This window comes from Chiloscyllium plagiosum, chromosome 9, assembly GCF_004010195.1.
Source record: "Chiloscyllium plagiosum isolate BGI_BamShark_2017 chromosome 9, ASM401019v2, whole genome shotgun sequence".
NCBI lineage: Eukaryota > Metazoa > Chordata > Chondrichthyes > Orectolobiformes > Hemiscylliidae > Chiloscyllium > Chiloscyllium plagiosum.
In genome coordinates, this window is record NC_057718.1 from 26893151 (window position 1) to 26918907 (window position 25757).

General features: G+C 37.6%; 1 protein-coding gene across 3 annotated transcripts in view; it reads right to left on the bottom strand.

Annotated features, from left to right (window-relative positions):
- Nucleotides 1-25757, bottom strand: part of LOC122552710 (exportin-5) — a 102505-nt gene that overhangs the window by 2585 nt on the left and 74163 nt on the right. For 2 of the 3 annotated variants that reach the window (XM_043695602.1, XM_043695599.1), the window contains exons 21-31: nt 19846-19946; nt 17590-17686; nt 16524-16660; nt 15513-15610; nt 14655-14701; nt 13021-13118; nt 12230-12283; nt 9551-9639; nt 9230-9337; nt 7847-7984; nt 2571-2735 (exon numbers count right to left, since the gene is read on the bottom strand). In XM_043695602.1, the coding sequence (XP_043551537.1) occupies nt 2571-2735; nt 7847-7984; nt 9230-9337; nt 9551-9639; nt 12230-12283; nt 13021-13118; nt 14655-14701; nt 15513-15610; nt 16524-16660; nt 17590-17686; nt 19846-19946 (1132 nt within the window). The remainder of the gene's footprint in view (nt 1-2570; nt 2736-7846; nt 7985-9229; nt 9338-9550; nt 9640-12229; nt 12284-13020; nt 13119-14654; nt 14702-15512; nt 15611-16523; nt 16661-17589; nt 17687-19845; nt 19947-25757) is intronic. The other variant, XM_043695601.1, reaches the window with a different exon arrangement.

A 25757-nucleotide genomic window follows, 5' to 3' on the forward strand; every position in this document is an offset into this window, starting at 1 on the left:
GTCTGACCTTTCACCCTCACCTTGACCTCTTTCCACCTATCACATTTCCGACGCCCCTCCCCCAAGTCCCTCCTCCCTACCTTTTATCTTAGCCTGCTGGACAAACTTTCCTCATTCCTGAAGAAGGGCTTATGCCCGAAACGTCGATTCTCCTGTTCCCTGGATGCTGCCTGACCTGCTGCGCTTTTCCAGCAACACATTTCCAGCTCTGATCTCCAGCATCTGCAGACCTCACTTTCTCCTCATAAATTAAAATTAGCCCATCCCTCAAAAGGATGAAAGGGCTGAGCAGGGTTGGGGTACCACGAGATTGGAAGCTGTGGAGGGGAGTTCTCCAACAGATATGCGGTCACTGATAGTTTTGGAAACAATACAGTTCTGAAGAGTCATATCTCATTCAGTGTCAACTGTTTCTCTAAAATGCTGCCAGTCTAGCTGAGTTTGTTTTTTTTATTTCAGAGTTCCACTGTCTGCAGTATTTTACTTTTATTGCAACAATCATCAAGGAGAGAGTGTCAATGACAAGACAACAGAGTTTGTAGCAAAGACCTATTATGATGATGGTCTTCACCTTCTCAATATTTAATTAAGAGCAAGATATTGTTCATCTAACATTGAATGCTGGATAAATGGTTGAGCAATTCAGATAGTCAAATGAAATGGGGTGGTAAAGCTAACGTAGTCAACATAAGTCATTTTTAAAAATGTTATTTTGAATAATGTCAGCAAAGGAACAAATGCTCAAAAGACTCAAGTCAATGGGCTGGGAGCAAGAATATGAGTCAAATAGGTGATTCTGTGACAAAATAGCAAAGAATGGAGACAGATGAGTGCTACTCTAATTCAACTTGAAGTGGACAAGCATTGGAGAGGGGGAATATGGCAAAGATGTAGACTAGTTGAAAAGGACAAGTGATATTTTATCTTCATAATCTATAAAAGCTATTTCAGTAGGGTAAAAGGAGCATCAACTTGACTGGAAGAATGCGAGACATGGAGCTGAGGAAGATAGGTGCAACTTGGGATCAGTGACAGGTTGGCAATGGCGTGTCAGTTTGAAGAGACAAGGGGGTGCGGTATTAAAATTGTTCTTTTGCGAGATAGATATCAGATTTTAATGAGCAGGATATAGTACCAGAGGACAGAGCTATTTATATCAAGTAACATGAAAACAAGGATAGGAGTTTGGGAAGCCAGCAATTTAGTAGACCAAGCTCACTCCAAGTTAAACCTAGTTTGAGATTCTTCAGCCTCCTACCAATGGAATTCCAACAGTACTTCAATACAACATATGCATAACAATTTAGTATTCCTTTGGAGAATGTACAAATAGTCCTATATAATTTAAACATCACTGCTTAGAGTCATACAGCACAGATACAGACCTTTTGGTCCAATGAGTCTATGTCGAACATAATCCCAAACTAAACTAGTCCCACCTGCCTATTCCTAGCTGGTATCCTTCTAAACCTTTCCTATTCATGTACTTATCCAAATGTCTTTTAAACGTTGTGATTCACCACCTCCTCTGGAAGCTCATTCCACATGCAAACAGCGTAAATAATTTGCCCCTCATATCTTTTGAAAATCTCTCCTTCTACCTTAAACATCTGCCCCCTAGTCTTGAAATCTCCCACCCCAGGGAAAAAAGACAACCATCATTAACTCCATCTATACTCCTCATTATTTTATAAACTTCTATCAGTTTGCCTCTCAACCTCCTACACTCCAGTAAAAAGTCCCAGCTACTCTAACTCAAACATTCCATACCCTGCAACATTCTGATAAATCTCTTTTGAACCCTTTCCATCTTTCCTTCCTATAATTGGGTGACCACATCTGAACACAGTACTCCAGAAGAGGCCTCACCAATGTCCTATACAACCTCAACATGACATCTCAACTCCTATCTCAAAAGGACTGAGCAATGAAGGCAAGCATACCAAATGTTTTTTTTTTAAACTACCCTGTCTATATGTGATGGAAACTTTAAAGAATTATGTACCTGCACCCCTGGTTGGCACTACCCCAGGGCCAACCATTAATTATATAAACCCTATCTTTGTTTGTTGGACCAAAATGTAACACCTCACATTTATCCAGATTAAATTCCCATCTGCCATTTTTCAGCCCATTGGCCCATTTGATCAAGATCTGTTTATAATCTTGTAAAACCTTCTTCACTGCTTACCATATCACCAATTTTGGTGTCACCCGCAAACTTACTAACCAAGCCGTCTATATTCTCATCAAAATAATTTAAATAAATGACAAACCAAAGAGGACCCAGAACCGATCCCTGTGGAACACTGCTGGTGACAGGCTTCCAGTCCCTCATCATCACCCTCTTTCTCCTGTCATTAAGACAATTATATATCCCATTGGGAAGCTCACCCTAAATCCCATGTGACCTAACTTTCCTAATTGATCGACCATGCAATCCTTGAAGGCTTTTCTAAAGTAAACAACATATACTACTCTGGCCTCAATCTTTTTTGTAACTTCCTCAAAACTTCTTCAAATGTTACACATTTTGTGGAAGCTAAGTTTTTGAAGACACCATAATTTACCCCAATGCAACCAGACAAGAGTTTCTTGAAGAGGTCCTTTCTTCTTTTGTCACCCATTTTATGAGATGATGGGTTCAGAAGTTTTGTATCAAACTGGTCTAAAGCATCTCCAGAGATTTGAGGAACTTGCTGCATAACTGTTTTTAAATCGGGATATCGTGGTCTCTGCAAATTCAATTCAAAAAGAAAATATTTAACACCTATAGTACATATAAATAAAATAAATCAACATGGTACATCATTAGGATACTACAAAACATCACCAAGCTTAGTGACACCCCTCTGGTATTTTACTTACTTAATATAATTATGTCCCACACATAAATATATAAATATTTTAAGCAACCTGCTCAAGGTGTTCTTACACACATCAGGGAGTAGGTGAGACTTGAACCCAAGTTAAAAGGTCATGCCATCAAACCTCTTACAAGGCTTCAGCATATAACCCAGCAGACAGTTTAGTGCCTTACTGAGGAACTGCTGAACTCTAAGATGTGCCAGCTTTCACGTGAAACGCTGAATAAACAAATATATCTTGGCATATGTGTGATTATTAAAGACCCCTTCCATTGTTCAAAGAAGAGCAAGGGAATTTTGATGTCCTGACCTAAAGTAAACCCTCAGTCAACACCAGAAAAAGACCATTCTTTCACTTTTGATGACAAACATGTTTCTATTAGACTAATTCGTTTGGCTATAAAGTATTTGGAATATCATGAGGATATGAAAGGAGCTACACAAATATATTTGGGTCTAAATGTGATGTGTTACTTGCACTGTGCACTTAACATGCAAAATAACAATTTAATTTAGTTGTATTAATTAGAAATAAAGACACTGAGTCAAAGGAAGAAAAAAAAACAGGTGGCCAAAAGCTTAATTGAAAAGGTGGTGTTAAGGAGAATCTGAAAAGGTAGAAAGAGAGGGGGATAAACAAGGTTGGGCAGACAAGCCAACAGTCAAAACAATTTTGTTTGCATGTGGTGGGGGGGAAGAGAAAAGAGAGAGGACAGCATTACACGAAGAGTTGGGGAACAATTGCAAGGGAATTTAAAACACAAGGACTGGAATTTTAAAATTGGAGTTGTTGATAGACCAATAGCCAAATGCAGGTTAGCAAAACAACCTATATGCAAGAATATGCACTGAAGTTTACAAAGAATGAAGGAAATGAGTTGGCTAGAAACCCACATGTGGAAAAGGATGAAGTTTCAGCAGTAGACAAGCTCGAATAGATTAGATTCCCTCAGTGTGGAAACAGGCCCTTTGGCCCAACCAGCCCACACCGACCCTCTGAAGAGTAACCCACCCAGACCCATTTCCCTCTGGCTAATGCACCTAACACTACGGACAATTTAGCAAGGCCAATTCACCTGACCTGCATATCTTTGGACTGTGGGAGGAAACTGAAGCACCCGGAGGAAACTCACGCAGACACGGGGAGAATTGCAAACTCCACACAGACAGTCACCAGAGGCAGGAATCATACCCCAGTCCCTGGTGCTGTGAGGAAACAGTGCTAACCACTGAGCCACCGTGCCGCCCACTCAGCCTCCAATGTTGTAATGAAAGCAATTCAGGTTTCCTTATAGCTAATACATTCCTATCTAGGTAACATTCTCTTTTACACCCTCTCGAGAGTCTCCACATCTGTCTTATTGTATGTGTCCAGAACTGCACAGGATACCACCAAAACTGGCCTAACTAAAATTTCTTACAGCAGCAACATTACTTGCCAACTTTTATTTCAATGCCTGACCAATGAAGACAGCATTACATGTGCCTTTTTTACCACTTGATCCACTTGCGTTGCCACAAATACACAGGTCTAACATTAGCGCATTGGAAAGATGGCAGGATGACTTAGTGGTTAGTATTGCTGCCTCATAGCACTTGTGACCGAATACGGAGCAAGACTTGCAATTTAGGCTTTTGTATTACTAGGAGTGCACACATGGCCTTTACCTCATACACATTTCCAGTGTGCTACACCGGGCGATTGGTTTAGATGACAATAGCATGCAGGCAATCAAGTCTCACTATTCGTGGAGTCATCATAAAGGTTTGCAGGATCCCCAATTTACCAATCTCTCTGATCCAGGTGAACAGAAAATATGGACCAGGTTTCTGTACTTCAGAAGAACTATTTATTACAAATAGATTCTAACCACAGAAAAACAACAATAAATTGTCGTCATATAAATTTACTATTTAAAACCTTAACCCCATTCCAATACACTCCAACACCACGTATACCTAAGGATTTGTATTGTGGGTGAGAGGGAAAAAAATATACTGAGGAAACAGTTCAATGGCACCAGTATCAAAGATTTGATCGAGCATTCCTTTTGTTTCCCAAGTCCTTCAACTCGTCTTTTCCTTCGGGTTGTTTCACTTCACGGAAGGCTCAGAACAACTGTTTTATAAATTATAAAGTTTCTGACTTATTGGATGAAAGTAGCAGCTTACAACTGGTGAGAGTAAACTAGCTTCCTTTAGCTTTAAGCATTTTCCCTTCCAGAGGTTTGAAGGTTTCTCACTATCATTCACAACTAAATACTATTGAGCAACCCAGGAACTAATGAGACAATTTTGGTCATGCTGATCTTTGGCACCCACAACTAGTCACATTCCACAAATCAATCAGCAACCTATTCCCGGCCAAATCTCTCATTGTATGCACATCTTGGCGCCAGGCCATCTCTTCTTAGATCTTCCTCACAGCTTGCAAAGCAACACCAACTACAAAGAGTTTCAGTAACTTGCTTTTTAAAAGTACTGATTGCTTTCCTCAGTTGTTTGTTGTAAAATTGTCCTTTTCAGTTCATAATCGAAAGTAAAACAAAATAAAAATGTAGTTTTTTTCACTTAGGTAAGTCCTATGTTTGATCAAAGACAACAGAAGGAAAGGCTAACGAGCAATATTAATTGTTTAGCTCTACGTTTACAGAAAAGAGCAAGCTAGCGGAAGGAGCACTTTCTCCCTAAAAAATCTCAAATATAAAAATTTACAAGATAATAAAAGGATTAAAGCTCTGAAAATTTGGAAAGATTTAATGTGCACAGAGCAACCTAACTGTACACCAAGTTTACATTCTTCTAAATTTTTCACAGGATAGCAGGCATCCCTGGTAAGGACAGCATTTATTGCTCATCCGTAATTGCTTGAGATGGTGGTTACCTGTTTTCTTCCGTTGTTGCAATTTTCGTGGTGCAGGTAAACTTGCAGTATATTCTGGTAGACTGTATAGCATTTTGACCCATGATATTTGCAAGTCAGGATAGTGAGAGGTGTGGAGTGTAACTTGCAGGGAGTATTCCCTGCATCTGCTGTACTTGTTATTCTAGGTGACAGAAGTCAGTGGAAGGAATTATTGTTTAAACTGGTACACAAGGTGCTAATTAAGTAGGTGCTTTGTTATGGACAGCTTTGAGTTCTGCTTCAAAACTTGTTCAAGCAGTTGTATTCCATCACATTACAGACGTGAGTTAATTCTCTTCCTTAACCTCTACAACATACTTATCCCTTTTAAACACTCCTTGAAACCATCTTTGATCAAACCACTCATCATCTAGCTTAACATCTAGTGCTTGGAGTTACATTTTGTTTTACAATGCTCCAGTGAAGCAGTTTGAGACACTTTATTACATTAAAGATGCTATATTAATAGAAGACCGTGTTGTTTAAAACATGGTCCATACCCCCACACTCCTATATTTGTAGCATTGAAGATAATGCATTGGTACGGATTTATGAACTAGCCCTGACTGTCTTGTCTGTTAACTAATGGGTCTTTTTCAGGTTGGAAAGATGTAACTGGTGGAGTGCTACATGGATCAGTCCTCAATTTTCTACAAGTCGGTATTAATGATGTGTGTATGCATTGTCCAGGGGGTGGCAAGACAGTATGTCTTCCAATTTACTGACAATAAAAAAAAAGGTGGGAGGCCATGTTGGGGCCAACATAAGGAATCTGCAAGGGGATCTAGATTGGTTGAGTGAATAGACAAAAGCATGGCAGTTGGAGTTTACTATAGGAAAGTGGGAATGCATGCATTTTGGTAGGTAAAATCAAAAAGCAGACTTCATTTAAATGGAAGAAAAACTCCAACATTGTGCAGCATAGGGGGTTCTGAATGCATTTGTACATGGATCACAAAAGGTTAGCATGCAGGTGCAGCAAGCAATTAAAGGCAGCAATTTGAATCATGCCAAAATAATACAAGTAGGCATTTAGAGTTTAAAAAAAAGTGAAGTGTGGTTACATCTGTACAGGGTGTAGTAAGGCTGTACCTGGAATACAGTGTACAATTTTGGTCCCGGTTTTTAAAAAAGGATATACCTGGAATGGATGCTATTCAAAAGAAATTCACTTAGCCTGATTCCTGGGAAGAAGACCATATAAAGAACAGCTAAACAGGTTAGGGCTTTACTACTTAAAGTTCAGAAGAATAATGTACAATCTTTTGAAAGATAAAAAGATTCTGAAGATGGCTTGATAGTTTAGATGTTGAGATTATGTTTCCGCCAGGGGAGGAATCTCAAGCTGGCGGACATAGTTACAGAATAAAGGACTTATTTAAAATTGACACTCAAAAGTTTCTTCTCCAGTGGGTAGTAGATGTCTGAAATAGTCTACTCCAGAGAAGTGTGGAAGCCAAATGACCAAACATATTTAAAGATGAGGCAGATAGATTATTGAAATATCAGATACTGGAAGGCTATGCTGAGCTGGTACAAAACAGGAAGGGAGGCTTGGGTCACTTCAGCCATGTGTTGAATGGTAAGGCAAGCTTGAAGGGCCAAATGATCAGCTCCTACTACAATTTCTCATGCTTTTATGTACGTTATATATAATCATGGAATATCTACAGTGCAGAAAGAGGCCACTCGGCACATTAGGTCTGTGCTCATGCTCCAAAGAGCGCCACACCCCCTCAAGTACCCCCACATTCACCATGGCTAACCCACCTAGCTTAGAAACCCTGAAAACAGTACGGAGCAATTTAGTATGGCCAATCCACCCTAACCTGCACATCTTTAGGCTATGGGAGGAAACCGGGGCCCTGGAGGAAACCCACCTAAACACGTCCACAAAGGCAGACAATCAAAGAGGCTGTAATTGACTCTGGGTCCCTGATGCTATGAGGCAGCAATGCTAACCACTAAGTCATCCTGCCATTCTTCTTTCCCCTAATAAATAGAAAATACAAACAGAGAGCCTTTGAATCAATCATTTTTATAACACACTTCTCCATTCAGAGATGCTATTTACCAATGCCTCGTAGATCATGAAAGCAAGATTGACCAGTGCTGCGAGGCACCCTTCATGTTGTCCATGCATTTGCAGCCCTCTAAGCACGCTCATGAAGAACCAACTGGCTGCATCAGAATGCAGGGTTGCAGACAATACCTGAATACAAGGAATAATCAATTTATTTTGTTTTCATAAACATTTGGGTCAAAGAAAGAATAGTGCCTGGCTAAATAAGATCATCAGGATAAAACATGAGCAAGTTGCAATTTAATCAAAAGAACTGATGGGTAAATGTAATGATCAACCCAAAATTTCATTTAATATCCAAGACATTCAATGTTCAATTTCCCAAAAACAAATTGGAGGAAAAAAATTGTTCAACAGCAACAAAAGAATAGTTTTAGTTATGTTTGACAATTCCTTTAAACATTTAAGTCCTTTACAAACCAATCAAACATTTCATTGAATGAAACAGCTCTGTAATTTAGGTATAAGAATTTTTGTGGGAAAGATCCAACTTTTAAATAGAAGGTTTCCAAACACTGGACACAGAAGATTTTTCTAAAATGAGTGGAAGTCCTTTGGTAAATATATTGGGAGGGTTAGTGGAGTATGTTGCACACAGACAGATAAATCTTTGGTTTGCTAATGATGGCAAACATAAAATTAAATAAAATGACAGTGATATCATTAGACAATGCTTATAGCTCTTGTAGAAAATCCCCTGCAACACATAGGGATAATTTCTGCAACATTGCAAAGCTGTCTGTATTGCTAGTCCCACAAAACAAGATATTAAAATAATTTTCCAAACACAATATAACTAGGATTTCAAAGATAAATAAGCTGTGCATGAAAAGTCATGCCAAGCAAACAGTAATACATTAAGACCAATACTAAATGGATCTAAACTAATAGCAATCACAAAAAAAAATCTTATTTAAACCAACCTGAAACTGTAAGTACTTTCTTAGATTTTGTTGATTAAAAAAAAACTATCGAACTCAGCTCAGTGACCTAAACTGAAAAGTCTCAAGTACAAACTCTGGTATACACTAAATTGTTGTCCAATCAAATAATAGTATTACAAGTAGCCAAAAGGCGGCGTGAAAACAGGGAAACTGACTGAATCCCACTAATAATCATTCTCCAATTATCCCCAAACCTCCGGTTGCTATAAAGCCCTCGATAGTAAAATCATCCAACTCAAGTATTCTTTTGGAAACCCAATGAACTTGCTCAATTCAAAATGTTCTGATTACAGAGTAAGTGGGGAACAAAATAGTTTTCAATGGGCTGTTGGCCTCCTGTGCTACGCAGATCCTGTGCATCTTTAAACCACTGAAATTCAGATTCTCTCAAAAACATTCACATTTATTCTTCGTCCACTTCTATACTTGCCTGTTTGATCAATGGCCAGCAAAGTTGAAGTGTTGCTCGCTGACATGTAATGGTGTCACTCCAAGTGATTGCACTGTAGGCAGTTGCTAACAGTGCCTTACAGATATCCTAGAAGGAACAAAGGAGATCTGTCAAAACTATTAGCATTCCACTTCAGAGTTGGTTTCTGATCCACATCCAAACCAAACAAGAAGTGAAAATATCATCAATATATACTGAAAGAGATATTTGGATCAAGGCTTGTGCCTAACAATCTTCTCCTTTAAAAAGCTATCAACCAAAATTGTTTTATCCAGTATTAAAGAAAATCAAACTGTTTACCTCAGACTTGAGCAGACATTTTCCAAGGTCAGTGAGTTCTTCAGATCCAACATGTGGCCCATCACTTGTGTTCATCATTTCGTCATCTACTTAAGAAAACCCATACATACAAAATCAACTTTCACATGAAATTCTATTGGAAACACACAAACTGCATCACTCAAGGTTCAACTGGAATCAATGACTCTAAGCCCATGGGAAGGTAGCTTAAAGCTTGATACAATCTGTCAACCATTGAAGTTTTCACAACATATAGGGGGAAGTTGACATCATATTAACAGCACTTGACTAGTAATCCAAAAACCCAGGTTATGAACTGGGAAACGGGGTTAAAACACTACCACAGCAGCTGGTGAAATTTAAATTCAATTAAAAAACAAAAAATCTCAAATTGAAAGTTAGTCTCAGTAATAGTCACCATGAAAATGTCAGATCATCATAAAAATCCATCTGGTTCATTAATATCCTTTACTGAAACAAACCTGCCATCATAAGTTGGTTTGACCTACAAAAAACAACAATATGGTTGACTCTGCTCTTTAAAATGCCTTATCAAGCTATTCAATCCAAGGGCAATTGGGCCTGGCTAATAAAACCTGGCCTTGCCTGTAATGTCTATTTTTCATGATAGAATAAAATACATCGCTAACACATTTGGAAAGACAGTGATAGAAGCAGACAGGCAACCTTTTCTTCTGAATATATAAAAATTATTCAAGAGCATGCATTCAACTCAGTAGTTAGCTAAGGTCAGGGGTAGATCCATATTGCATGAATTAGCAAAGCTCAAGTCTTTGGCTTCCTCTGGTTGTTGAAATGGGTTAAGAACAGTCAGGAAGGTTTTATGGCTTCTCCTCCCAATCAAGACGTGGAACATGAAGAAACCATTAGACTTAGAAGCACAATTAAGTCATTTGGCCCATTGAGTCTACTCCACTATTCAATGAGATTATGGCTGATCTGATAATCCTCAACTCCTCCTTGCCTTATCCCCATAACCTTTCATTCCCTTGGTTATTAAAAATTAATCTTTCAGCTTCAACAACCCTCTGCAATAAAGAATTCCACAGATTCACTACCCACACAGAGAAGAAATCTCTCTTTTCTGTCTCCTAAAAGGGTGATCCCTTATTCTGAGATCATGCCTCTGATCCTCGACTCTCCCACAAGGTAGGAACAACTTCTGTGCAACAAACCTTTCAAGATACCTACAAATTTTGTCTGTTTCTGAAAAGGTCTCCTCTGACTCTTCAAAGCTTCAGTGAATACAACCTCAAAGAATACGTACCTTTCCTCAAAAAAAAAATTCTTCAGACTTCATTTTTGGACTTCTTCCAGTGCCATTATATCTTAAATAAAAGGACCAAAACTATTCACAATATTCTAGCTGTTGATCCAGTCCCTTCTATACCTTTAGCAAGACTTCCTAGTTTTCATACTCCACTTACTTGAAATGGATTCAAAGTTAGAATACAAATAAAGTCTTTCAGAAGAAAGGGCAACAGTCGCTACCAAATTATTAACATTTAAAGCAAGCAGTTGCTTCTTAAGTTATACAGTGAAAATCACTAACCAAATGCACTAATCATCAATTTCATATTTACAGATAGGAGTCGTAAAAGAAAACAATAAACTCCTTCCTTTGCTGCACAGCTAGTTTTTCAACAATTCATACCGCATCGTAGTGTAATAAATCTCCATCCTAGTGATTCAAAGATGATAACGTTTGAGAACCACTGGTTTAAAATAAAGTCAGCTGCATTGCATACAGTCTTGTTTAGATGCTTCAGTAACAGAAAATGGTGACTGCATACAGTGAGATATTCACTTTTGTATGAACATGCCCACTATACATGTTAATTTTATCTACCAATTTCAAGGTTGGCTAATTTGCAAACCAACTTTACTAGCTTACTAAGATACATGTAGCAGAGTGAAACTGTATTTAGTTTCTTAGCTTTCAACTGAACTTGCTTCATTAACATATCAGTTTATTCGAGTGTTTAGTAGCAATGAGCTCAAATGTAATGCTAACCATACAAAAAGACAATCAAGCTGCCCCCCTACTGTGTTTATATTTTTAAAGATCTTGTTCTAGCTTTGTAGGATGTAGTAGCAGAGAATCACATCAGATGATTTGACTTATGCTCAACTTAGCTGAAAATGTGTTGCTGGAAAAGTGCAGCAGGTCAGGCAGCATCCAAGGAGGAGAATCAATGTTTCGGGCATGAGCCCTTCTTTCGGGCTCATGCCCGAAATGTCGATTCTCCTGCTCCTTGGATGCTGCCTGACCTGCTGCGCTTTTCCAGCAACACATTTTCAGCTCTGATCTCCAGCATCTACAGTCCTCACTTTCTCCTTTATGCTCAATTTACTCTATATTTAATCTCGAGAACATTTGTGAAATATTTTGTATCTGTAGAAATGCAAAATGTTCAAAACCTTAACATGTAAAGTCTTCTTGTTTTCTCTGCTCTTTCCATGAGATTTGTGTTGAACTACATAGGGACAAAGACATGATGTACTTGCTCCACACATATGTGGCATATCGATTCTTGGATTTGAAAATATTTTATTTCATTAGGCCACTGGTTTTAGTCAGAACATTTTCTTTTAACTTGAAACATTTAAGGTCAAACATTACATGACTAAAGTCTGAAAAATTACCCATTTACTTACCATCCATGTCACCTGATATGGACTCAGGGCCCTTCTTAACACAACAGCAAACAGCTGCAAAACAAAAATAGACTTAATATTCAGAACCAACCTGCTCAATGCATTAATATTAGAAAACTGCCATGAGTGCTAATTGATGGAAAGCATTGTGAGGGCCACAATGCTCAGTTGAACAACTGTATAAAACAGTCAAGATGGAGTTTCCTGTGTAAAAATTTTTATACCCAAATGAAAGTTGGAGAGACAGACAGATAATGAAAAACAACACGATTCGAAAGGAATGGGTAGTGGGCAAGAGGAAGCTACTGAAAAAAAGAGAAATTGCAGTAAAAAGAAATCAAAGAGAAGGAACTCAAAGTGGCCCAAGAACCAAAATTTGTGTTGTTTCACTTGAATGAAAGACAGAAAAAGGCCATTTATTGCTTATTACTATTTAAGTATGAAATTTGATTATAATGCTCAAAAAAACATTTTGGCCAAAATAAAAGGGTTAGATTATTTTACAAAGCAAAAATGTTCAGAATTTTGGAATTTACTTTAGCTGTTCATTACTCAAAGTCAACAGTTATGGTTCTTCTATATGGTCAGGCACTATAGAACACATGATATAATTGCATACTTCTGCAACAAAAGCTTTTTCAAAAAATATTACAGCTTTAATCGTTGAAGGAAATTTCAAATTGGTAATAAACAACAGATTTATTTGCCCAAATAGATTTTTTCAAAATAAAAACTATAACCAGTTTATATAATAAATTATTAACAAAATGAATAGTATTTATTCTCCATACTCATTAGATCAATAGATTCACGCGTGAGAAGTCGAGTCAGTTGCTCATCCAGCATTTCTTGGGATTCAGGATTCTCCTCAGGAGCACCACTTTCAGCCCTAAAAATAAACATATTATAATCCTCACAACAAGATGAGAAAGAGTGTAATTTATATTACTTTAAGGCGATGTGTAGTTGACTCTAAACAAAACAAAACAGCAGACGCTGGAAATATTTAAAAAAAATCAAGTTGCTGGAAAAGCTCAGCAGGTCCGGCTGTGAAGGAAAAGCAGAGCTAATGTTGCAGGTCCACTTCTGAAGATGGGTCACTGGATCCGAAGTGTTAACTTTGCTTCCTGTCCACAGATGCTACCAGATCAGCAAATTCTGACTTTATTTATTTACTCTAATTGCATTCATCTTTGTGAATCAGCTCATCAATAAAACATACTCAATTTAAAACTGAAGTGAAAAATAAATCCTGAATAATTTTTTTACCATCCTTGATTTACCAGGCAATTAAAACATAAAAATACTAATGTCACAATTTAAAGGAATAAGCATTTGCTTATATGAAAAGTGCTTACATGAATTCAGGTTGTCAAAAAAATGTTCAACCAAAGTATATATTAAACAAAAGGTAATCATAATTTGTGCACATCATAAGTGGCAATGGGAGAAAGATGGAAGAATTTGGTAATTGGAAGAAAGAGTCTAGGTGGTCGGCAAAATCTAAAATGTTGGCCAGAACAAAAGAAAAATTCTCATGCTCTTCTCTGACTAAATGTCATGGGGAGGCCCAGTGGCATTATCACTGGACTGTTAATTCTGAGAGTCAGGTAATGTCCTGGGGACCGACATTCATGGCAGATGGTGGAATTTGAATTTAATTATATCTCTGGAATTAAAATATCTAATCATGAAAGCACTATCGATTGTCAGATGAAAATCCATCTGGTTAACTAATGTCCTTCAGGGAAGGAAATCTGCCATCCTAACTCAGTTTACCTAATCTGGCCAACATGTGACTTTAGACCCACAGCAATGTAGTTTACTCTTCACTGTCCTTCAGGCAATTAGGAATGGGCAATAAATACTGGCATGGCCTGAAGTGCCCATATCCCATGAATGAATAAAGAAAAAATTAAGTCGTTGAATATGAAATTCTATCTAAAAGACATCACAAAGGACAATGAAACATTTCCTCAATGCTACATTGAAGAATCAACCTAGATTACTCATCTAAACCTAATAAATGTTTTGAAGCCCAAACCTTTCTGATTCTTAGATGTGCTACCACTAAGGAAAGTTGCACACAACAAAATGCAGAAATCTAAGGATGAAAGGTAGAGTATCATCGATTACTTTAGCAGTTAAACAAGAAAGTTTGCAAGCAGGATTTGGCGTCTTTAAGTGTCATAATTCCAAAAACAGAAAACAAAATTGTTTTACCATGTAATTTTGTTAAGAGAAATTAAATTATCGTTGGTTCCAACATTTGAAACTCTGCATTTGCAAAGTCAAGTATCAATTTTACTCAACAAAAATCAAAATTATTCCATTCAAATAAAAACATTTGTTTTACATTTAAGCAATACTCAAGACAATAAGCAGTCTTAAAATCTAAATTTATGACCATGATGTTTGAACTTACTCTAACAGGCCCCTCTGATTGATGACAACCCACTTGGCACTTAGTCTCTGTCAGGCAAACAATAATGTTACATGTTATACTGACAGATGGGAAAGTTCTAGAACTTGAATTCTAAGCATACTATTTATTAATAAACCAGTTTCAAAATGCTATAAAAATGCTCAATGTATCTGGGGTGTTTTAAACACTCAACATTTGAAAATGTATGTAAAGATTTCAAGTTTTCATTAATCCAAATTACATTTATTTCAGGCATATCTGGACTATTCGACTAGCTGTCTGAAAGTAAAGCTTCCATTTATGAGAAATGCATAAACAGAATAAATATATACTCTGCTTCTCTCAGCTTTATAGCATTTTTCTACAGTTCACTAAATGCAAACAATATTAAATACTGTAATCTGAAACAACAGAAAATATTATATTAGAGGACTTCAAACAGATTCTGAGAGAAAAGGCAGTTTACAGTTCAGATGCTTAACTGACTTAGTACTAGTACTACACAGAATTCTCTTTCCATCATTCTATATTAAATTTAGATTACTCAAGTCTTGACAGCTTTTTGGGGTGAATTTTGAAAGTTTAGTTCACTTGACTGATGCTCTTGCCAGAGTATTCCAAAATACTATATCCTTGCTTTCATTTAAACGAAAATTATAGAAAACTGCATAAAATCTATTTTCATATTTTACATTGCTGTTTTCTATTTACTACCAGAATAAAAATCCACAAAATATTTAAAATGTCTGCAATACTGAGAATACAATCAACCAACAAATAACCTATGAAAATTGGGGGACTTTTTAAAGAAACTTCTTCATAAAAACAAAAAACCATCAGAATTTTTTTAAGACATACCTGCAGCAAGTAGGAGAACAAAGGTCCGAGAATTGGACACAGCACAGATTCATAATGTTCAGGTGGGCAGGACTGGACTAATGGTTTCACAAATACGCGTACATACAAGTTAAGTAAATGTCTTCTATTTTCTTCACAGCAATACATATCAGAAAGGCAAATCAATAAAGACCAGACATTACTCAGTGTTCTACCCTCCAAGTTACCAAGCATGTATCCATGATAACAATATACAAAAGATCTTGTTGGGAAAATGTAGATTCAAAACTTGCATCAGAACTCAGTGCTGTACCACAAACGATTTCTCATTCTCAGTTATACAGCAAACTTGTGGTCAGTCAATATCACAACATGCCTAACCAATCAGGATGGTAAGTAAATATAGCAGAGATTTTCACTGGCTTTTTATGATGAAGCAAAATGTTAAAGCAAAAGTTGTTACATTTATACTTATTAAAGCTAAAGGTAATTTTTTCTATGCTTCCAACTCCATATTTTTCATTTTACATTGGTTAATTTGTTCAAGTATTTATCAAAGAAAAACCCCATTGTTTTCTCCTCTCTTCCTTCAGATTAATTTTTAACATTTTATAGATTCAAGGCACAATCCAAATGTAAAAGTTGGGCCAATCACAGATATGAATTCACTCAAAGTGCATTTCAAGTTTACAAAACACTACTACTTGTGACTTTGTAAAAATAATGACTGCAGATGCTGGAAACCAGATTCTGGATTGGTGGTGCTGGAAAAGCACAGCAGTTCAGGCAGCATCAGAGGAGCAGTAAAATCGACATTTCGGGCAAAAGCCCTTCATCAGGAATATAGGCAGAGTGCCTGAAGGGTATCTCTCCACCCTTCAGGCTCTCTGCCTGTATTCCTGATGAAGGGCTTTTTCCCAAAACGTCGATTTTACTGCTCCTCTGATGCTGCATGAACTGCTGTACTTTTCCAGCACCACTAATCCAGAATACTTTATGACTTTAGAATACTATCACAAATCAAAAGGATATGTAGCACTGGACGGAGCCTGTAGTCAGGAATATTCTCCAGATTCACAAAAGCGGAGTTTATTACAGATTCTGCAAAATTGGTTATGTCAAAAAAATCTTGAAGCATACTTGGTCCAGCATTCCCAAGGATATGAAAACTGTTAAAAAGATAAAGTTAAAACAGTGTAATGTTTCAAAATCAAAATGCAATTTAAAGCACCATATAAAGCATCAAATACTTACAGAAAAGAAATATATTTACAAATAGTTTAAGCTTGTACACACAAATGATGCAGCATTGAGCTACAAAGATGGAAAAGGCCATGGTTGAAACTCATGTCAAGTTTGCAACAGAGATGTTACAGTTTGCTGATGTAAAATATGAATGAAGAAAATAAGTCTAGCAAAATTACTATAGCTTGACCTATGTTGCCCTCTACTGTTGAATAAGCTAGCAACACTATCGCCTCCTGTAGACTTGCAGCAAGGCACTCAAGGACTTTGGCATAGGCCGAAGTATATATCGACACAAACCACCATCACAAAGGAACGTATCGAGAAATTAATTATTGGTAAAACACCAAAAAAGTATTGATAGTAAAATTAACATTCACGACAAAAGCTTGCATTGCAGAGTGAACAGTATTTTAACTGCTGCATTTGTGCATATAAAAGCACAAACAGAATCACAGAAACACAGGTTTATGATTTGACATGATATTGTCACATCAGAAAAGAATCATCATTTATTAGTGTCTCATGCTCAACCACATGCATAGTCCACCACTTTAGCTTTCAGAACATGTTTTCACATGACTGTCTGTGTGAAGTTTGCACATTCTCCCCGTCTGCGTGGCTTTCCTCCCACAGTACAAAGATGTGCAAGTTGGGTGGATTGGCTGTGCTAAATTGCCCAGTGTCCAGGGAGGTACAGGCCAAGTGGATTACCCATGGGCAATACAGAATGAGTGTGGGTGGATTTGGGTGACTCAATGGGTTGAATGGTCTGCTTCCACATTGTGGGGTTTCTTTGATTCTATGTTGCTCATTAAATATATACTGAAGTAGTGACAAAACAACCTCCTACCAATTGTCGTACAAAGTACAGAAGAACCCTTGCATTCGTTCCAACACAGATTTGTACACTGGAGCATCAGCATGATCAAGCAAAGGCTGTGGAATACCTGTACAGAAGGCAACAAGAAACCAGTTTTGTTGCATAAAAGTTACAAACTGCTCTAAAAAGCTTATCAAAATTACAAATGATACAAAATCTGGCACAAAGATAATGAGTTTCTTCAGTTTTCGTTAAAACTTTAAACTAGTAAAATCAACCCAGTATAATAACTGGCAATACAATGAAGAGAATAGCAGTAAATCAAACTTTATTCTTTATAGTTTTATATTCTTAAATATTAATCAATGATTTTGAGAGATGGTGTTGGGGGTCTGGAAGAAGGGAACTATTCCCACAAAGAAAAAGTGAGTATTACAGATGCTGGAGATCAGAGTCAGGAGTGTAGTGCTGGAAAAGCACAGCAGGTCAGGCATCATCCGAGGAGCAGGAGAATCGACGTTTCAGGTAGAAGCCCTTAGTCAGGAACGAGACTTATGGGCCAGGGGGACTGAGAGATAAATGGGGGGGGTGATGGAGAAGGAGAAGGTAGCTAAGAATGCGATAGCTCAATGAAAGTGGGGGAGAAGGTGATAGGTAAGAGAAGAGGGTGAAGCGGATAGATAGAAAAGATGGTGGAAAGGTCAAGAGAGTGGTGCCGAATTGGAGGAATGGGACTGGGATAAGATGAGGGGAGGGGAAAGGGGGAAACTGGTGAAATCCACATTAACGCCATGTGGTTGCAGGGTCCCATAACAGAAAATGAGGTGTTCTTCCTCCAGGTGTCGGGTGGTTAGGGTTTGGCAATGGAGAAGGCCCAGGACCTGCATATGTCTTTGGTGGAGTGGGAGGGGGAGTTGAAGTGTTCAGCCACAGGGCAGTGGGCTTGGTTGGTGCAGGTGTCGCAGAGATGTTCTCTGAAACAATCCGCAAGTTGGCGTCCTGTCTCCCCAATGTAGAGGTACAGGTAAATTTCTGTCAGATGTGGAAGGATCCTTTGGGGCCTTGGATGGAAGTGGGGAGGGTAGGGAAAAAAAAAAGTGTGGGCGCCAGGACACCACGGGGAGACAGGATGCCAACTTGCGGATTGTTTCAGAGAACATCTCCGGGACTCCCGCACCAACCAATCCCACCACCCCCCCTAAACAGTTCAACTCTAACCACCCGACACCTGGAGGAAGAATGCCTCATCTTCTGCCTCAGGACCCTGCAACCACATGGGAATAATGTGGATTTCACCAGTTTCCTCATTTCCCCTCCCCCGACCTAAACCCAGTCCCAAGCTTCCAACACGGCACTGCCCTCTTGACCTTTCCAAAATTTTTTCCATCTCTCCACTCCACCCTCCTCTCTGTCCTATCACCTTCCTCTCCCCCTCAAGCTCGTCCCACAAGTAATTTATGTGAAAAATAAACATAGTTGCTATTAAAAAAAAGGAGAAGACAACGGTAGCATAATAGCAATGTCACTACACTAATAATGCAAAACCCCAAGCTTATGTTCTGAGGACATGAGTTTAAATCCTACCATGGCAGAGGATGGAATTTTAATTCAATTAAAAAATATGGAATTAAAAAAGTCTAATCATGATAATGTAGCCATTGTTGATCATCATAACAAGCCATCTGACTTACCAATGTCAGATTATCTGCCATCCTTACCTGCTCTAGTCTACAAGTGACTCCAGATCCACAGCAACATGTTAGACTCTTCACGCCCTCTGGGCATTTAGGGATGGGCAATAAATGATGGCCCACAATTCACGAATGAATTTTTAAAAACTTGTTTTACATTAATATAGTAATTGTTGGCCAAAACCACTCAGTCTGGAGATTTCAAGTTGTAAGTACTACCAGACATGCTGTTTAAAACAGTTATTAAGTAAGATTTCAGTTTTGTTTTTACTAAAACATGAAATAACGAAAAGGCGTATTTAGATAACAAGTCTTGAGGCTACTTGATGTGCAAATTAGCAATTGATACAAAGAAAAAAATTATACAACTGTCAAATAAAGCTGAATTGCTTCAGTGTAAATGGGAAGACCTACAAGACTAAGTGGTGGATGCTTAAACTAATTTTACACAAGAACAAACAATTAGTGGAAGCACTAATAGGAGCAAAACAGACATTAGCCAAAGCTTGTAAAATAAGCATATTTTAAAATCTGCAAATACAGGCTAGTGCTCACTCCAGATTGAAAGAATACAGAACAACTTTTTTTTTTTTACCAAGAATCGCATTCTTTTCCACCTCCAGCATGTCATGGGCTTTTGTAAAGTGTGGGCTGAGCTGGGCCAACATCTCTGGCAGCCAAAGGTTATTATGTGTCCTATAAAAAAAGAAAACATTACAGTACTAATAAGTTACAGATTACTTTAACTTTCCTAATCCCTTGAGGGTTACACACCATCAAAAAGGGATGTGTGGTTCCAATACTGGGAATAAAGACAACTAAAGAAAAAAAAAATCAAAAACCTAAAAAAAAAGTACATGCACGTAGAATTTTGACGGAAGAATGCTGAAGTTATTAATCTCCAGAACTCTTATCGCTTTGATGTCAGAGTTTTTCCTCTACACCCAAGCATCTGTTGAATACAAAGGGTGGGAAACTAATTCATTGATAATAAGTGGGAGAAGCCCTTCAAGGCCTCCAATTAAAACATTTTTTTTGGAATAAGTCTGCAAATCTAACGGAAGACTAGTTACATAAAGGTCCAGAATTCAAGGCAATAAAAGGCTGCTGAAGACACTAATTGCATGGCACTATTTATTATCAGGAATTATATTAATCCGATTAATCACAGATCGTGTCAAATATTTGACACTAATGATGCAATTAAGGCAAAGAAAAAAAACAAAATTACGAAAATCAAAAAAAATACATTGAGCATGTACAAATTAGTCAATATGAGCCCTGACTTTTTCCACCCAAATTGCTAGCACTTTTGTATACAGTGCACTTGCAAGAGTACTTTTTCCTACAAAGCAAAATCCTAAAACCAATCTTTTTTTTATAAACAGTTTGAACAGTTTCTTTAGTTGTGTTGAAGAAACCATGTCACAAAATTGAATTTGTTCAAATTTTTTTTTTTTACTGCCAGCATATGGAGATTGTTACTCGAATATATTCCCATAAAGTGAAGCTACTGTCCACTTATAATGTCCTAGAATATCAGGTAAAGCACCACAACTTTGCTGAAAGAACATGCATCTTATTTATGTTATTCCCACATTTTAATTTATGGATTTCACAGCCTTGAACTAGGATCCCAAGAATGAGAATGTATTGAATGGTGGAAAAAGTCAGTCACTGCCACAAGTCACCCAAGATTAGCATGGCAAAGGGGAACAGTCGTAAGCAATGTCATCCTCATAAAAACTGAGGATTGTCTGATTTGATCGTCAGTCCCATAGTTTTTGCCCATTTTAATGTTTCCAAATTTACTGAAGACTGACTCATCCTTTGCCATCAACAGAAATTTGTTTGGATTCTTCCATGCTTGGGAGCTTCAGTGATTTAGTACACAAAGCATCAATCACAGACAACATTTCTGGAAAGGTCAAGGCCTGTGTTCACTTTAGATAATTTTTTTTGAATAGATCAGTATTAAGCATCCTGTTGAGGGAAAACCTTGGGTCTTGGATGAAGAAATATTTAACTTTTCCACTTCCACGTTATCCATTGAAAATTCTCTCAATAATTCTTTGTTCTCTTTCATTTAAATATTTTCTAACCAGTAAAAACAGTAATCATATTCCTGGACAACATTCTAGAAGTACAACAGCAATTTGTTTTTAAACATATATATAAGAATTGACAAATGAAAGGAATATTAAAAAAAGGGAAAAAATGTGAGAAAAGGGAAGGATGGTTGGATATAAAATAGTCATCCACAAAAATTATTAGCCTTCTGGGACCACATCACTTACCTGCATACTCAAAATCAAATTTGTACATTACAATAGATTCCAGGTATTTAAACTTACTTCATGTCGTATGTTAATTACACAAAGGGTGCTTCAATATAGTTTTAAGTGTTTAAAGGCAAGTACAAACTTGGGGATACACTTCCAGAAATCGAACGGTCTCTCATACATGGATAAAATACTATCTCACCAAAACAATTTGCCATTTTAACTTGCACAAAGTGTATTACACCACCTCTGCCATTCAGACATGAGCTAAACTATCAATCCAAGGAAACACTTAAAAATATACCAAATCTTTCTTTGTTTTCAAATTACTTCCTAGCATTTAAACATTAACCATAAAACCCAAAATCAGAATTTTCAAGAAACATGTCAAATAATATCAATTTCAGAATGGTTATGCAAATTCATTTTCAGCATGCAGCCAATAGGCTTCCCAAAAATACCAGAAAAAATAAACAAACAACTACATCAGGCATTTCACAATGATCCTGAGTATATGATATTCCACACACACCTATTTTTCCAATTCTAAAATATGCCAATAAAAGAACTGAGTGTCACATGACATTCTCAAATTCAAGACACCAGAGTTGAAATAATGAAAGTCATGCTTCTGAAAACTAAAAATTGGGAGAATTCACATATCACAAACCATGAGTTTTGCCATGAAAGCCAAACTAATATTTAAATACATGAGCATAAAGGAGGAAAATAATTTGCACTTACAGAGCTGTACATAACCTCTGGAATACCAAAGCACTTTACACACAATGAAGTAGTTTTGAAGTGTGGTCATTACTGTATTGTAGAAAACATGACATCAAATTTGCACAGAGCAATAAACTGCCATGTGATCATTTTTAAGGTGACAGGGTCTACTATTCTTCTTCAAATAATGCTATGTGATCGTTTATTCTCACTTGAGGAAATAGGGCCAAAATTTAACATCTCATCCAAAAAATAGTAAAACACACAAACAAACAAACGAATTGCACAGGAAAATGCGCATGAGTGAACTACTTATAACTTGTTAATTTTCTGGAAAAATATCTTAACTGGGTTAAATTCGCTGAACCTAATTTACCAAGGACAGACTCAAGGGAGATCATTGTTCTAAAAAGGTAATTTAGCAAAATCACTTTAATGGATTGGATTCTTGCTTTTGATATTTACTAAATTCCATAATAGAGTATTCTATTAAAAACATTTGTTTCGAACCTTCAGCAAAGACACAAACCATTTGACCCAACTGATCTGTGTTGTCATTTATCTACCAGATCCTTGTTCCAATCCTTTTCATATAACATTACAACAAATATCCTATTACTTTCTCCCTTGTGTCTTCTAGCATCCTTTTAAAAAACAGCTATGCAATTCATCTCAACTACACCTTGTATATCGACTTTTAGATTCTTACCATACTTTGGATAAATAGGTTTTTTCCAAATTGCCTTGGTAGATTTAGTGTTATAGAATAGAATACATCAATACAGCACAGTACAGGCCCTTTGGCCCTCGATGTTGCGCCAACCTGTGAAACCAATCTGAAGCTCTACTAACCTACACTATTCCATTATCATCCATATGCCTATCCAATGACCATTTAAGTACTCTTGAAGTTAAGGAAAGTCTACTCATGCTGCAGGCAGGGCAATCCATGTCCTGGCTACTCCAAGTCAAGAACCTACCTCTGACACCTGTCCTATACCTATCGCCCCTCAGTTTAAAATCTATGTTCCCTTGAGCTAGCCATCACCATCCAAGGAAAAAGGCTCTCACTGTCACCCTATCTAATCCTCTAATCATGTCTCTATTAAGTCACCTCTTAACCTTCTTCTCTCAAACGAAAACAGTCTCAAGTCCCTCAGCCTTTCCTCATAAGACCTTCCCTTCATACCAGGCAACATCCTGATAAACCTCGTCTCTACCCTTTCCAATGCTTCCACTTCCTTCTTATAATGCGACGACCAGAACTGTACGCAATACTCCAAGTGCGGCCACACCAGAATTTTGTACAGCTGCAACATAGCCTCATGTCTCCGAAACTCAATCCCTCTACCAATAAAAGCTAACACACTGTACACCTTCTTAACAACCCTATCAACCAGGGTGGCAACTTTCAGGGATCTAGCACATGGACACTGTGATCTCTCTGCTCATCCACACGACCAAGAATCTTAACATTTGCCCAGTACTCTGTACTTCTGTTACTCCTTCCAAAGTGAATCACCTCACACTTTTCCACATTAAACTCCATTTGCCACCTCTCAGCCCAGCTCTGCAGCTTATCTATGTCCCAAGGGTACCTGCAACATCCTTCCACACTATCCACATGTCCATTGACTTTAGTGTCATCTCCAAGTTTACTAACCAATCCTTCTACGCCCTCATCCAGGTCAATTATAAAAATGACAAACAGTGGTGGCCCCAGAATAGATCCTTGCGGTATACCACTAGTAACTGAACTCCAGGATGAACATTTCCCAGCAACCACCACCCTGTCTTCTCTCAGCAGGTCAATTTCTCATCCAAACCACTAAATCATTCTCAATCCCATGCCACCGTATTTTCTGCAATAGCCAATCATGGGGAACCTTATCAACCACTTTACTGAAATCCATATACACCACATCAACTGCTTTACCCTCATCCACCTATTTGGTCACCTTCTCAAAGGGCACGTGTTGACTATCCCTAATCAAATTATCCCTTTCTAGATGGTTATAAATTCACTCTCTTATAATCCTTTCCAACACTTTACCCACAACTGAAGGCAAGCTTATTGGTCTATAATTACCAGGGTTGTCTCTACTCCCCTCCTTTAACAAGGGGATAACATTTGCTATCCTCCAGTCTTCTGGCACTATTCCTGTAGACATTGATGACATAAAGATCAAAGCCAAAGGCTCTGCTATCTCCTCCCTAGCTTCCCAGAGAATCCTAGCATAAATTCCATCTGGCCCAGGGGACTTATCTACTTTCACACTTTCCAGAATTGCTAACATCTCCTCCTTATGAACCTCAATCCTGTCTAGTCTAATAGCTTGTATCTCAGTATTGAGAATCTTGTGTTGTTCCGAGATTACATTCCCTACAAAAGTGGGGGCATGCCTAAAATTTCAGCCCATCAGATTCCTTCACAATATCAACAAGTTAGCTATCAGCTGTTACAAGCAAGTCAAGTTACAAACAACAAAAGTACATAGTTAAAAATGCCCAAACTTAATTTACCAAGGACAGACTTAGGGGAGATAGTTGTTCCAAAAAGGTAATTTAGCAAATCACTTTAATGGATTAGATTCTTGCTTTTAATATTTAGTAATTTCCATAACATAGTGTATTCTACTAAAAACTTGTTTGGAATCTCTAGCAGAGAAATATGTTTTATAAATTACACACAATTTCCATACAGCAAAGCTAAATTTCCACCACAACCTCTGCAGAGGTAAACTGTCTGATCAGACACATGAATAATTTATAAATCAACATGACACTGCTTAGTTACAGTAAGGTAAAGATCATCAGTATGGATAATGGAAAAAATGCTGGGACTAAGGCAACATTGGGAAACAACGTAGACAACTAGGAAGCCCCAAAAGCAGGGACTAATTCTGCAAATGTGAAAAACACAGAAAGGCACTGGCTGTTCAACATTTCCCATTTTGCTGAAAACCTTTGACCTTCAAGCCATCCAGCATTCCTTCTCAGATTTATGTTATATTCAAAATTACAATTTCTCCAGATATTAAACCATAAAATATATGTCTGTTAGCTTTAACATTTCTGCACTCAAATTCCCCCATCTCATATTTAATCCAATATGCAGCTGACATCATTTAATTCAAATAATAGATGATTTGGAAATGCTTCAGATTTCAACCTCTATTTTGAGGTGAAAGAAAACACTTTTCTGACTATAAACAAGCAGACCAGCCATATTTTGGCTGTTTTGGCATGCAAGATCAGCTGCAATTTGCTTCAGTAATCCTTGGGTAGGTCACAAAATGGTAATGGTTGCCTCATAACTGCTAACATGTGTTTCTCAAGAGAGGCACTTGTGCCAGTGCTAGATGAGGAAACATTAAAGGTTAGCCACCATCTCCCTCAAATTATGGTGAAACAGGATCATAAACATTTCTTTTCTGTTCACTCTGACAAGATGTCTGTGCATACAGGCTCTGAAGACGAAATCAAGGAATCAACAAAT